The sequence below is a fragment of the Loxodonta africana genome, chromosome 15 (assembly GCF_030014295.1).
Source record: "Loxodonta africana isolate mLoxAfr1 chromosome 15, mLoxAfr1.hap2, whole genome shotgun sequence".
Classification (NCBI taxonomy): Eukaryota; Metazoa; Chordata; class Mammalia; order Proboscidea; family Elephantidae; genus Loxodonta; species Loxodonta africana.
In genome coordinates this window covers 60,248,048-60,263,833 of record NC_087356.1, presented here as the reverse complement: position 1 = coordinate 60,263,833, position 15,786 = coordinate 60,248,048, and the positions used below count along the sequence as shown (strand labels likewise).

Here is a 15,786-nt window from a genome sequence, read left to right as displayed (position 1 = left end):
CTTGGGAGAATCAAGAGAAGGTATTTTTTTATTTCAAAGTTGAAAGAGTTAGAAGCTTAAAATTCTGTGAGTCCAATTTTTCAGAGTTGGAAGTAGGTACTTATTGATACTTACTTACCTGTCTGATTATTAAGTGTCAAAATCACACAATGGCTCCTGGGGGCCAGGTGAGATATCTTGCTAACCTTGGAGGCAATGCAGGCAATCAAAGACTTTTCCTAACGAGGTAGACCCTTATGCAGGAGAAAATTTAAGTCAAGAAGAAACATAAGCTGGTTTTCTCAGGCTGAAGAGAATTCACCTATGTTCCCAGATAACAGTAAAACCCCCAAACATGAAATACAGGAAGTCATTTACCTGAAAATCAATAGAAATGCAATTGTCCATTGTTTTCGGGGGAAAAAGCATGTGTAATAAAAACTCCAAAAATACCACATGCAAACATGTGCAGCCATAATTCAGAATGATGCAGGTCATTTACATCCTTTTAAGGAAATAGGGTGAATTTTTGATACTAAAATAATACTTGAGCCTAAAGACATGGCTGGCAGCAAATTACCAAAGCCTACAATCAGAGAATGTCAGGGAAGTTGAGAGAGACCTTACTTTATCTGGGACAATCATTCATTTTTTTCTAATCTCAGAGAGATTACATAACTCTCCCAAGGTCACAGGTTAGAGCAGTGGTGAAGCCTACGTCTACTTATTCTTAGACCAGAGTCTTTCTCACAACACCAATTGTGATTGTTAAGGCTGTGTATCAGCTTGGCTGGGCCATGAATCTCAGTGGTGATGTGATCATTTCCATGATAAGATCTGATATAATGTGATTGCCTCTATCATGATGGGATCTGCAGTGAGTAGCCAATCAGTTGAAAGGGAGATTCCTTGGAGGTGTGGCCTGCATCAAATATAGGTGGACTCTCTGGCATGGTTAGAGGCTTTTGCTTGCACTGGATCCTGAAGCTGGCGCCTCTTCGTCTGACCTCTGGTTCTTGGGCCTTGAGCTAGCAGCTTACCTGCCATCTTGACTGCCAATCTTTGGATTCATTGGTTTCTGCAGCCTGTGAACCAGAGCCCTGCTGTCTGACTTGCCGATATTGGCTTCTCCAGCCCCTGCAGCTGCGTGAATCAGGAGAAGCCTCCAGTCTAACCCACAGATTTAGGACGTTCCAGCCTCTACAACTGCATGAAACAGTCCCTTTCTATGAATCTCTTTATACAGGTAACTATATGCTTTACTGGTTTTGCTTCTCTCAAGAATCCAGCCTAAGCCACCAATCTAATGTCTGGACAGAGTCAAGATCGGCTGATGGCCACAAGAACCATAAAAGGAAACATTATATATTTAGGCAAAACTCTTCGTTTTAACTAAATTCACCTGATTACTTACCAAGTATACTGAAGCACCTTTTCCAGTTCTTTAGCATGTTCCTACCAATTGTTGTAAAGCCTATGACAAGCTCAGAACAAAAATGTGGCTTCATGTTATGAAAAACCTAAAAACTACAGTCATCTAGAATTTAAGTATGTAACAAGCAAGCCTTAGTGCATAAAACACATACAATAGGCAGAGGCTCTTGCCAGTACAGAAACCCTAAGATGAGTTAAGTACATGATAACAAAAAAAATCTCCAAGAGGCTTTACTGCTTTTAGTTCTGCAACTCTCAGAACTCAGGCAGAAACAACTTAAAAGGTATGCACCACAAAACATCTGCTAGGGCAATGTCTGATCTCATATACATCCATGGTCCCATAAGGTTATAACAGAGTTCAAAAATCCCTATCAGAGAACAGGACATAGGGGATGTACTTTGCTAAGTACTATAGATCCTATCCGTCTCCCACTAGCTCTCTGGGTCCTGCTCATCCCTCGCCCTGGGGGCAGGAGGAGGGGGTCCTGGAGCCCAGGAGCCCATTGTTGCTGCCTGTCAGGCAGGGACAGCTCAGATGTCGCCGACGAGGGGGATACCCTGCTGAGGCCACTGCCCCACTTGGTCAGGGTGCCCTGTGTGTTGTGCCCAGTCTGGGACAGTGGTTCCTCCCACAGTGGTGGCCACAGAACGGTCCAGGCTGCGGCAGTGGTGGGAGGAGGAGCAGGGAAGGTGGCTGGGGGAGGAGGCAGAGACAGAGCAGGAGTCGGAGGAGGAGCGGGATGGGAGAGTTTAAAGCCCACTGCCGGGGTGAGGAAGACAGGCAGGGAGGAAGAAAGGGAAAGGAGCTGGTGGTGCGCCTGGAGGCAGCCAGCTGGACGGCAAGTTCACAGTGAGGGGCCAGACGTGGCTCTCGGAGACTAGGCAGCAACCTCGCCAAAGTTTTCCCTCAGTCCCTGGGTACAGTGGCAGTGGCACAGGTCCCGGGCCTGTCCGTGACCGTCCTGCGTGCCTCTCTCCTGCTTTTTCGATGGTGTTCCCACAACGTCCAAATTACATAACATCCTATTTCACAGACCACATGGTCGACATTAAGCAACACATACGTGTACTTTTAGTTCTCTGTTTTACTAGATCCTTTTTCAAGTTTTGGTTTCTGTAACTCCCAGAGACACCTCTTAACCTCTTAATTCATTTAGAAAATAGAGGTCAAATTCTATTTCAATAAAGAAATATCCAGACTCTAACCCATTCTCCACATATTTTGTGTACTAACTATAACACAACATTCAAATTGTAGAGTTTTGAACTAGGAGAGGCTTTTAGAGGCCATCTAATCCAATATCATCATTCTGTAACAGAATCAGGATTTTATGCCAGACACAACTAAAAAATCCTAAAATCCTTTGGAATAATATATATAGAGGCAGTATAAAAGCTTTCTGAATGTTGTCAAAATTTAAAAGCACATGTCACTCTATATAGTTCTATCTTGTTTGAGATATTGTTGAGTACATATCACTTTTAAAATAAAAAAAACAAAATTGACAGAAAGCAAGATTTTACAACTTAAGTATCTTAAGGTTTTAAGAGTTTTAAAAACATACGGAGTAATCTGGTTAGAAGTTCAAAAATATTACTACAATAAAACATTACTATATACAGTTTGTTTTTTTTTTTCTTCTTCTTCTTAACATTCAAACAGGCTCTCATCCTCCTAACATCCTATAACACAGGGTAGAAAATAACAAGTTAGAAAAGATAAAATCGGTATACAGGGAACGACTCCTAAGATTTCGAAAACATTAAACCTTTTAATGATATCTCCGTGAGAAAGTGTTTAATAGTGCCACTATATAGCCAAAGAAACCGAGATACAGAAAGATTGAGACTATAAAAACAGGGGCAAAAAAAAAAATGTAGTGACAGCCTTAAATTTCAGATTCCAAATTCAGAGCTTCATGTCTGAGGTAAAATTTCAAGACCGTTTTTTGCTGAAGTGGGGAAAAGAGGATGAATATACCTTACTCACAACTTGTACAAGTTTATATTTACATACCTGTTGTTGTTTCGACAATTTCGACAGTTGACACACTCCAGGGGGTCGGTCTGAGGGACTGCTTTGTACATTCCAGCACCCTTTTAGGAGGGAGTTCAGGGAAAGAGAAAAGAAGAAAGAATAATCAAGGGGCCGAAGACCAGGAACCAAATACTCCCAAGTCTAAAAGCCATGTTAATGACAAACAGATACATTTTACATGGCGTAGCAACACCGTGAGCAATGCTATGCTTATCATATTGACTTATACTCACATATGAGTTCTGCAGAGTTTTGTACAATATGAAAACCGTACTTCAAAAAAAAAAAATTAACTGCTATGTTTTACATGGAAAAACATGTACTGGGAAAAAGGCAAATAAATGGAGAAGTTTAGTCACTTCCTTTCAGTATTTCAAATCTAATGGACCCAAAATACATTTAGTATACATTATAAACCCCTATTCATTTTTGCGCTTCATGGAAGAACTCTGTAATGCCAGGGTGTGAGATCTGAATGATGTCACAAGATAAACTCATCTTCACTGTCCTATAATTATTTCGATGAGGTCTGTTCACTTGACTATGCTACGTTTTAAAACACGTTGTATTTTTCCAGATGGAGCAGATTCCCAGCCAGCAGTGACTTGGAGGGCGGTATTAATATTTTGCTGTTGATTTTGGCGGAAACTGCCCAGCAATTAAGAAAAATGCCCAGATTAACACATACCTCATTGTAAAATGTTCACTTGATATTCACAATGGCAAGAGTTCTTTGAAAATGAAGCTAAAAATTGCACTAGCTTTATGGTCAGAGACGAATCATGCTTTCAGATGAAAAATAGGGTGGGAGACGTGGCTACTCTGCACCCAAGCCCAAAGCAGGCCTTTAAGGTTAAGAAAAGTTCAGGCAATTGTTTTTCCTAGAATACTTTCCATTCATCTTTAACAACAGCCAGAATCTAAGCAAACCAAAAGTACTGAAAATTTCTCAGCATTCTTGATCCAACTAGCAGAGAAAACCTTGAGCAAAGGAATATTCCTGCCCTCTCTTCAGTCCATGAAGGCAAACTCAAAAGGTTCAGAAGATGAAGTTAGTAACCGGCAGGGCGATATAGTTGTTTGAATCATTACACAAATTAAAATTCAATAATCACTAGCATTTTTTAATTTCCCTATTTCCTCCCACCTACAAGAGTAGGGTAAGAAACCTAATGGGTTAGAATTACAGATGGTAACTTCGAAACTGGACACCTAATGGGACAACTGCTATTTAAATAGCAATTTATTATTAAAAAAAAGAAAATACCAATGGACCGTCTTCAAATACTAAAGCAAACATTACCCTTGTTTTTCTTCTTACGGAAACAGCATGTGTTATTCAAACTCTAATGCACTCTCCCTCCTTCAGTTTTCTTGGACAATATTAGTATTTTGGACTAGGAATGGTGACAAAAAAAAAGTTTAAAAAGTCTGAATATAAGCCATGTGTTTCCACACCAAATAATGAAATCATTATTCTCTTTTGGTAATAAGGTGCACTAAAGCAAATTAAATATTTTTTCTACAACACAGAAAAGCTAGGTCATAAAAAAAAAAAAAAACCAAACCCATTGCTGTTGAATCAATTCCAACTCATAGTGACCCTATATGACAGAGGAGAGCTGCCCCATAGTGTTTCCAAGGAGCGCCTGGTGGATTTGACCTGCTGACCTCTTGGTTAGCAGCCAAATTCTTAACCACTGTGCCACCAGTTGACTCTATGGCACTGGGTTGGGTGGGTGCAACCAGTGGCGCCTATTATAGTTTAGTTCTCCAAATGTAATATATTAATAAATCATTATTAAAGTTGAAGATGAAAAAAACTCTAAACTTCTTCAAACTTTAGAATATTGGTAAGGTCACCTGTAATAAGAACAAAGACTAAATGAGTGCTTCATTTGATCAGCTAAGTAAATGATCTATTTGATTGATAAATACCGCAGCTATACAGACAATGTCACAAATCAAACTATCTAGTGAAGAGGATCTCTTTAACCAGCATAAACTAAAACATGCTGAGCCATCCTATTCTCATTTCTAAAATTGAATTAGATCCGCAAATTCTTCCGAAATAAAGCAGTTTTAAAGGTTTCTCACTCCTTGTGTCTAAAGGGAAACACTGGTGGCATAGTGGTTAAGAGCTCAGCTGCTAACCAAAAGGTCAGCAGTTCAAATCCACCAGGCGCTCCTTGACAATGCTATGGGGCAGCTCTCCTCTCTCCTATAGGGTCTCTGTGTCAGAATCAACTCAACGGCAACGGGCTCTTCTCTTACATTCAGTAGGTGATGAGGATGTTCAAAATCCACACGTGTCCTGGCTAGAGTGTTAGTGTGCCCAGAGCAAAGGCCTCCGTTCAAGCTCCCGTTCACGAAGGCGTTGACTCCGTTAGAGACCTTGTGGTGAAGATGTGAGCAGCCATTGCTGAGACTTCCATTCCTCATGATGCTCCCATGAACATGCCCGTTTACCCGGCTTGTGCCTGGCAGAGTGGTGTACTCCACCACCTGCCCGTTAACATCTGACCCTTGGTAAAGGTAGCCTGGTGGGTCATATTCTGTTAACAGAGAACAAAAAGCCAAAAAAAATAAGGTACTGAAAAGGACAATCTTCTTGATTAGGCAGTTTTATTAATGAAACCTCTAGGAGCTACAAATACACTAAAATAAAATGTTCGCTGAAAGCTGACTTGTGAGAGATCCTTTAACAAAGCTGTTGCTATCTCTTATTTTCTTTACAGGAAGGCATTAGCTATGAGCTTTGAGGTAATTTTGGCTCTGTTAATGGGAAGAGAAACTAACCGAGGACAAAAAGCCCAAAAGAGAATAGATAAATTGTGCGAGTTGAAACTATCAAAGAACTAGCAACACTAAGGAAAGGGGTTCTAATTCTCATACACTTCCAGGTGCTGAAAGTAAAGTTGTATAAAGCATTACAACAAAAATGCCTAACTGTAGCTAGGATACTTCACACGGCACTAAACAATGTTTTCAGGTCAAATGAGGGAGTCGTGTTCACATTTACCAGTTATACATATTGTTTCCTGGTCATTACACCCAAGTTGGAGGTTGTGGGGTACCAAAGGCAAAAGGCTAATTATTCCATTTCCTTAGATTAAAAACATTTAAACAACTGCTTCAAAATTCTAACTTCCAGAGGCACACCTGCCGGACCTATTTAGAAAATGTAAAATATCCCTTAGAAGGTACAATGTCTGTTGTCAGTTTTGATCAATTCTTCAGAGGTAACAGAGTTTGCCAGTCTGGGTTAGGCGTCCCCCCCTCCATGGTTTCTCCTATCACTGCGCTTTCTCACACAGGTGTGCAATTGCCACTGACACCTGCGTATCTTCTCCACTGAACTACAAACCTGGAGAGGGCAGAGACAGACAGGCTTTTAAAATTTCCCATTATATCCCCATTATCCAGCACAGTGCTGGGCACACAGAAAATAATCAACAAATATCTTTTGAATAAATAACTGAATGAATGCTATCATCAACTTTCATTTTTAAACATATTATCTGGTCACAAAAGAGTATTAGTTTAATCAGATTAATCTTGCTTAGACAACCAGGTCAACACTTTTCTTTTAATCATTCAGCACACATACAATTAAAAGGAATGGCATTAAAACAGTTTAGAAAAAGGCCCAATCAAATGGTCACCAACCCCTTTAGCCTGACACCACCACCACTCTGTCCCTGCCAATCTCTTGAGAGGCACAAAGTCAATAAAAATGCATCACTCTTCCCCTGTGAGCTGCTAACATCAAGGGGACCAGAGCTGGAGCTGGCTCTAAGTGCTGCAGAGGTGTTTCCTGCTGGTGTCTTCCTTTGTTTTCCTTGCATCCGCTTATTCTGGGGCCAAAGGAGAAGCCAAAAAACTTCCTCCCACCAAAGACTAAAGCCCTTACTTGATTGATTATCCTGTTTTATAACAGCTGGAAGAAGAGAAAAGGTAGGAAGGTGAGGGGAAGAGAACTGAGCAAAGAGACAAAGCAGTGCCGTCTCTAACGGTTCAAGCGTAACGTTACTAGATACATTTGTGGGGAGAGGAAGCCACTCCGGAGCAGACTGGCTCATCAGGTACAGAAATAGGACTGTTGTCTTCACCTATGAGTATCATTCAGTAACGCAGAGTCTTCCTTTCCATCACGCCTTTTCTACTCCCTTTGGACAATTTGTACCAGCACCAAGGGGTTCCTGCAACAACTGCAAAACTCATGCTTCAAGCTCTCGTCCTCTTTGGTGGTCCAACAAGCCAGAATTTCCCAGCACTAAGTCACTATTTATTTAGAAACCTGCTTAGTTTTGGCTTTGTTGTTTATTTCTGCTGGGTAATTTAATTTGATGCTCCACTTTGGCTTACAGCTAGAAGAGTTTTAAAGTCATCTGCTCTGAATGAAGAGTATCTTAACATGTTTTACACCCTGACACTAACACATTAAAGTGTTAGAAATCAATATTTATTCTGACAATATTTTTCCACCCATCGCTAGAAAAAGAGAAGGAAACAGTTATGAATTACTTACTCTGTATGGTGCTCTGTTGGCGGTTCCTCCACAGGCACATTGCAATGAAAACCATAAGAATGAGGACCATGACACCGAGCACACAGCCAACAATCAGATATAACATATCACTGCTCCTGGTGGGGCTCGTTGCAGGCCCAACGTTTCCTCCACTTCCTGAGAAATTTGGAGGGGTACTCAAGTCTCTGACAGGGTACTCAGACGCTCCAGGAACACGTTTCACTAGTTGAAATATAAAGGAAAACATGATGTCAGAGTGAATACAGACTCCATGAAATGGTTTACTCTCTGAAGGAGGTCTGGTTAGGAATGCAAGCCACTCTGTTTATACTCGTTACTGAGATGATCTGAACACCAATGAGTCACAGAGACAGCTCAAAAGTTTAAAAACCTGATGTGCCAAAGCTTTAGATCCTGAACAGATTCAGCCCACAAGTTTAAGAGAAATTGTAAAGAGCCAAGAAACATACGCACTTGGTGTGACCCAGTTGCTACCATTATCTGCTTCATCGTACTTGTAGAAGACTCCCATGTGAGGTGAAATAAGTTTTCAGCTTATGGATGGGACAGAAACTTTTTTATCTGATATACCTTGAGCTGGGTAAGACTCAGAATTATATATTTTATGCCTCTACCATGTGATCAATATTAGAGGATACGGCTTTAGACTATTACAACACTCATAACAGGTAACCAACCGCCATCGAGTTGATTCAGACTCATGGTGACCCCACGTGCGTCAGAGTAGACGTGTGCTCCGCAGGGTTTTCAATGGCTGTGATCTTTCAGAAGGAGATCACCACGACTTCCTTCTGAGGCATCTCTGGCTGGATTAAAAATGCCAACCTTTTGGTTAGTAGCCGAGCACTTAACTGCACCACCCAGGGACTCCAGAACGATCAGATGCAATTCCAACAACCTCATGCACAAAATTAAGCATTCTAAATATGCCAACTGTTTGAGTCCATGTAAATGCAGTGCTTTGACCTAATTCCTTGGCATTCTGGGTTGGTGGTTCTGGTTAACTGCAATAACAAAAGCTAATAACATGTGAGACTTGAATCCTGTTCTCTCCGTCCCCAAGTCACAAGTTCTTGATGCTCTCATGTCTTAACAAGGCAGTGGTTGAGAACCCAGTCTCTAAAGCAGATGGCCCAGGTTCACATCCCAGGCCTCCACTCATCATATCTGTAAGATGCTAGCCACCAGGAACCACAGCTTCTGCATGTCGACAATAGAGATGCTAGTAATGGCTCTATCAAAGGTTGTGATGGAGATTAAATGAGTTGATCAATATAAAGCACTTAGAATTGAGCCTGGCACATGGTAACTGCTCAGTCAATTTTGCTGTTATTAGTTATTATTACACTGTTCCCTGCTAGGGTTCCTAACAAGCCTAGTGGTCTTACAAAAAATCTACTTCAACAAATAATACTAACGTGGAGTTCAATTTTCTACTACTGATAATCAAGAAAAAGCCAATAATCAGGAAAGAAGAGGCTGCCTTTCAAAGGAATGGCCTCTCCATCACCGGAAGACAGACAAATACTTGGCACAGAGACTATAAAGGGAACTTTTCTTCAGATGGTACGCCAGATTACACAATTCCAACATCCCTGCCAACTCCATAAAGAAAACAAGAAAGCTTTCTGAGGCAAAACGCGTGTTACAGAGACCATCGCTAACAATCGTGATCACTCACAGGGATATTTTTCAGATTCATTCATTATTTACTCTTAATTTACTCAGAATTCTACCCAGCTTGATTATCTAGTTTCTAACCCCTTGCTAAAGTTAAAAACTGAGGACAGATGGCTTGCAGTGGAAGGAGAGTAAAATAAAAAACATAAACAGAACCCAAGAAAAAATCATGGCAGTCTAAGATCTCTACAAGTAGGGGAAAATGGTGGGCCATCAACATCTCTGTCATTCCAAAAAACCTTAACGAAATTACCAAATATAAAACAATCATTCCTCACAGCAAGAACCCTGAGTCATTTTTTAGAAGGTTCAATTATATAGCATATCTTCTATTTAAACAGGCTGGGAAGTGTGTAATATATTTTACAAAGTCATGCAAGAGGAACACTTAACATTTTTAAATAAGTTTTTCACTTTTCACTGATCTGAAGGCAAGTCTGTAAGTAGGACCTGTTACTTCTTGGTGGAGTCAGGTAATGAGGTATGCTATTTTACACACAGCTACTATTACCGATGCAGTTATACTACTACAAATCCTGACAACACTGTTGTCTGGGCTCTTTTATGTTTTGCTTGGCTAGATTCTTAAATGTCTTGGGGACTCAGGGGGCAGAGATGATATATTTCATTTCACTCCAATTATCACAGCACTCTGGAGGCAAGTAAGAGATGCTGACTAATACTTCACAGTGCCTGACATTCAAATATATGCTAACCAAATGATTTTCAAGGTTAAGGCTAACGGTCTGCATATATATTTTTTAAATATGGATTTAATAAGTGGGTTTTGTAGCAGAAAATACGTGATTTAGAATTTAAAAGATTCTAAATAAATTTCTAATTAGAATTAAAAAGTTTTAACTTCATAATTCAGTCTTTCTGAGATTTTTAAATAGAGATAATAAAATCACTTGTAGCAGACACTACTGGCTGTCTATTTAACAGCCACTTCCTTCTTCTTCCATGCTAGCAGAGATCCAATTTTGTTTAGGTGTCTACCTGACCCCCAAGTAACACTGGGGTAAATCCTGATGGATCATTCCATTCCAGTGAATGGCTTGGGGTGGCCTGCAACTGCGTTCTCGCTAATGAAACATAAAGGGAGATTGACTGAAGGACTTTGGGGAGATTTTTCTTTGTTCTTTAAAACAGACAGAAGGAAGGATTGGTTTCTCTTTTTCTGCCAGACACTGCCACGTCTAGATGGAAAGCCCAGAACTGCAGCTAGCTATGCATGATGCTAGTCTCAGGGCCAAGCTGAAAGCCAGGAGGTAGCAGAGTGGAATGACAGAAAACACTGGGTCTTCGATGATGACACTGAACTACTGAATTAAACAATCTTGGAATCAGTTACCTACTTCTGCTTTTGGAAGAATACATTTCCTCAATGTTGAAGCCAATCAAGTGGGGATTTCTGTGTTACTTGCAGTAGACCGTATCCCCAAGGTTGTTGTGAAGGTTAACTGAGGCTGTGATCCCTGGGTGGTGCAAATAGCTAATGCACTTGGCTGCTAACCAAAACGTTGGCGGTTCAAGTCCACCCAGAAGTGCCTTGGAAGAAAGGCCTAATAATGATCTACTTCTAAAAAATGAGCCGTTGAAAACCCTATGGAGCCCAGTTCTACTATGACATAATGGGGTTGCCATGAGTTGGGGACACGAGTCAGGCTGGTTCAACAGGAACTGGTTTAACTGTGGATGCAAATACTTCATAAATATCTATGTTATTGTTGTTGTTAGGTGTCGTCAAGTCAGTTCGTAATCATAGTGACCCTACGCACAACAGAATGAAACACTGCCCAGTCCTGTGCCATTCTCACAATCATTGCTGTTTGAGCCCCTCGTTGCAGCCACTGTGTCAATCCATCTCGCCGACAGTCTTCCTCTTCCTTAACAAACATGACATCCTTCTCCAGGGACTGTTCCCTCCTGATAACATGTTCAGAACATGTGAAACAAGGTCTCACCAACCACACTTCCAAGGTGCACTCTGGTTGTACTTCTTCCAACGTAGATTGTTTGTTCTTTTGGCAATCCGTGGTATATTCAATATTCTTTGCCAACACCATAATTCAAAGCCATCAATTCTTCTTCAGTCTTCCTCATTCATTGTCCAGCTTTCACATGCACGTGATGCCACTGAAAATACCATGGCTTGGGTCAGGCACACCTTAGTCCTCAAAGTGACATCTTTGCTTTTCAACACTTTAAAGAGGTGTTTTGTAGCAAATTTGCCCAATGCAATGTTGTTTGATTTCTTGACTACTGCTTCTGCTTCCATGGGCATTGACTGTGTATCCAAGTAAAATGAAATCCTGACAACTTCAATCTTTTCTCCATTTAGAATGATGTTGTTTATTGGTCTAGTTGTGAGGACTTCTGTTTTATGTTGAAGTGTAATACATACTGAAGGCTGTAGTCTTAGATCTTCATCAGTAAGTACTTCAAGTCTTCTTCACTTTCAGCAAGCAAGATTGTGTCATCTGCATAACACAGGTTGTTCCTCCAATCCTGATGTCAGGTTCTTCTTCATACAGTCCAGCTTCTTGGATTATTTGCTTAATACAAAGATTAGCTGGTTCTATTACTCATGTGTGGTATCTTTCAGATTTCTTTTGTTGTTTTCTTTTTTTGGTTTGTTTTTAAAGATGATAACATTTTATAGTTAATCTATGTATACAGGCAGAATGGAGAATATGAATTTAGAATTAGCAGTCTCTGCTACACTTAAACAAGTAGGCAGTGTTATATGTATCTGACACTCAAGGAACCCTAGGTAGCACTTTTCCTTAAAATTCTTATACATTTTTTAGTATTCCAATTCTCAGCAATCTCAAAGTAGTAAGCAATTATTTATATTCTCTTCATGGACAAAAAGAAAGGGAACTGGACCGACTTGGAGTCACACAGAGATTAACAAGCAGGATCAATGCTTGTATAAGCTATTTTTCACACAAGTGCTCTAGCCAACATATTATACTTTCTGCTGGGACAGTCTGAATGCATGTACCTAGAAAATGATCCAAGACATAAATTTCCTTAGGTAAATACATCCATAGCCAGAAGGAATAATCCAGAGTTTGGGATCCTCTCACCGTCCAGGGATAAAGCACAAATCCACATCCCTCCTACCTTTGGTTTCACAGATCATCACGTTACTAAACTCGCTTTCCCCTCCTTCATTGAAGCACTGCATTTTAATGTCATAGGATGTTTCTGGCTGCAGGTGGCCAATCATGTGCCACTGCTTTGAACCTAGAAAAGAAAAACAAGATTGAAACCTCATATAGCCTAAATGATAATGTCAATACAGCTTAATATTTTCAAAATGAGGTAGGAGCACCACTCATCACCAAAAAGCACTGTTTGTACAATACAACTGTGCTTAGTGCAGGCCTCTGAACAACACACTACAGATAAATAGCATATCTACTACATGGCATGAGAAAGACAGTGGAGGGAATAAACAAACTGAATTAAAGCTGTATTTGTTTACTGGTAGTAATACTCTATTTAAAAAAAAATTAGTGATGACTCGTTTGTAAAATACGTGTTAGTTTAATGCACAGATAGAAAGCCTCAAGTCCTCTGGGTCCCTATGTCAGCCCAGCAAGTCAATCCTCTGTGTCCCCCCACCAGAAAGCGGTACTATGTATGCGATCAGCGAGTGGTGCCTTACCCAGGGAAACTCTTGGCTGTTGCTCTTACCATTTCTTCTCTTTTGAGTCAGGGTCTCCAAACCACACAAGTATCTCTAATAGAACAATTCTGTTATCAGTGGCACATAGCCAACCTCTCATTTAGAAACACCCCTAAACTGAACACTCCAGTATAAATCACTCTCCATTTTTACTTTCATGGACTTGTGACCAACTTCAATAAGCAGGGACACTTTTGCCAGACTCAATTAACTCTTCAAGCACTTTTAATCCTTCCTCAAAATATTTCTTCAAACCATTTTCCATGTTTCTTAGAAATTCAACTATACCACCAACTTATTTAAGAATTACAGGAGGAGAAAAAAATAAAACAAAACCACACACACACATCAAATCTACTTGGTTGACAGGATCAGTATCACCAGGCTCCTTTCTAATTCAACACAGACAAAAATACTTCAATCTGGATGCTCAACTCCCATTTCTTAGTCACCAATACAAAACCCTTCACTCACATAGACCCATATTTTATTAGGAAGAGAGTCTGGTTGTTTTAGGATCAAGAGCCACTGAAAGACTCCAGAAGTGAAGAATTCTATGGCTTCTTTATAAAAACATACCAATTGAAAAAAAACACACCCGTTGCCAGCAAGTCAATTCCAACTCGATGTACAAATGACCCAGAAAGAATCTTGACTCAAATACTAGTTGAAACTAGAATAGACTTATTTCTAAAATCTAAAGCTTTCCAAAAAACTTCTTAGGTTTTCTCTATCCTAACATCTTTCCTAACCAGTCCAACACTCACTTAACTATAAAAATTCCCTTGAATAATTTGTATACTATTAAATTACTACACTACTATAAAGCACTACTAGTACAAATGAAATTAAGCTGGGACTCTGACATGTTACAAAAAGAGAAAATAATTAAAACGATCTTGTTAGATTAATATTCAATTGTTATGGTAATTCTTCCAATGGCAGAAAGCATATCCTTCTCTTAAACAATTTCCCCCGCAAGGGTATTTTAGAAAAGATAAGGATTTACCACAGGGAGAAACCAAAGCACAGGCTTCAAGAACAGGATGACTGATAATTTGATTTATTTGAAACTTCAATTAAGTTTACAAGATAAAAACACTCACCACAGAAGTATTGGTAAGCTGAAACCATTTATAGTTTATCTAAATGTGGAACTTAATTCAGAAGACAGAAAAACTTAAATAATATAATTGTTCTTCTCTTTTAAAATTAAATCAAGTTTCAAATTTTATTTCCAAAGCTTAAAAAATGTTGGGTCAATACACGTAAGTAATCTAAAACTCCATTTTATAGAAAACTTTATGCCTAAGACAGGAATGATTTTGTTTCAGGGTTTGGGAGAACAGAACAATAGCTTCCAACGGCCACAAAAAGAATTTCAAATGCATAAGCTTGAAAACAAGGAATAAGCAAATTACACAGCACAGTGAAGCCCACTTAAACATCTAACTGCTCAGTGTATCACATTTATAAACGAGTGCTCGGTACACCAGAAGACCAAACTCCCATTTGCAGACAACGCTACTGAATACGAAAGTTTCGTTAAACTGATTTCCCATTCCATGCTTGATATTCACATCACAGAAAGTTGTCAAAGTTCCAAAGATTTAACTAGAGGAGAAGACAGTATAAAAACTGCTCACCAGTGGATATTTCTAGAGTGCAGAACTAAAAAGGGGTGGGAGGAGAGACAGAGAGAGACAGAGACAAAGACGGAGATGGATATGCATTTAATTTACATTTGCCTTGTTTAGAACTATTTTATAACAAATGTTTAACTGCTGTCAAAATTTTTTACAGATAAAAAGCTGACATTCCAGCTCCCCTAACCTAGTTGAACTAAAATGAAGACCTAAAAACAGCAACAGCACATATACCATTTTATTTTTTAATTTCAATTTTACTCTATCTTAACCTGAGATGGCATTTTTCATAATATTTATAAGCACTCTCCTCCAAAGCTCCTTTACCGCAACTCCAGCTTGACAATGGGGCTTACCTTCGACAACATCCCTCTTGTAATCACTGTCATTGTCACTATCTGTCGGCCGGTAATAGATATAAAATCCTTGAATGGGCGTGTTATTATTACTTGATGGAATATACTTAAAAAAAAAAAGAAGAAGCAAAAGCTTATCAAAGACAAAAATAAATGTAATTTTCACATCAATTCAGATTCATCTTTGTGTTAACGTTTTTCTAGCTTCATTTTGCCAACATCATTGATGACTTTTTAAGATTTAATTAAAGATATTCAAAGGTAGTGAGAGCACTTAGCTCACTGCAAGGCTGAACAAAAACAAAGCAATACAGTCCACTAGGTCTAAAAGCACAGAAGTACATTCGGTTCAAAATGAATAAATCATGAAATGACAGCATTTGGATGAAAGCCGAGGA

At 39.5% G+C, this 15,786-nt stretch overlaps 1 protein-coding gene across 1 annotated transcript in view; it reads right to left on the bottom strand.

The window, feature by feature from the left end:
- CDON (cell adhesion associated, oncogene regulated) overlaps window positions 1-15,786 on the bottom strand; it is a 128,742-nt gene that overhangs the window by 26,349 nt on the left and 86,607 nt on the right. Inside the window, exons 14-18 of the mRNA XM_003417420.4 lie at window positions 15,389-15,494; window positions 12,819-12,941; window positions 7,986-8,207; window positions 5,729-6,009; window positions 3,434-3,513 (exon numbers count right to left, since the gene is read on the bottom strand). Coding sequence (XP_003417468.1) covers window positions 3,434-3,513; window positions 5,729-6,009; window positions 7,986-8,207; window positions 12,819-12,941; window positions 15,389-15,494 — 812 coding nt within the window. The remainder of the gene's footprint in view (window positions 1-3,433; window positions 3,514-5,728; window positions 6,010-7,985; window positions 8,208-12,818; window positions 12,942-15,388; window positions 15,495-15,786) is intronic.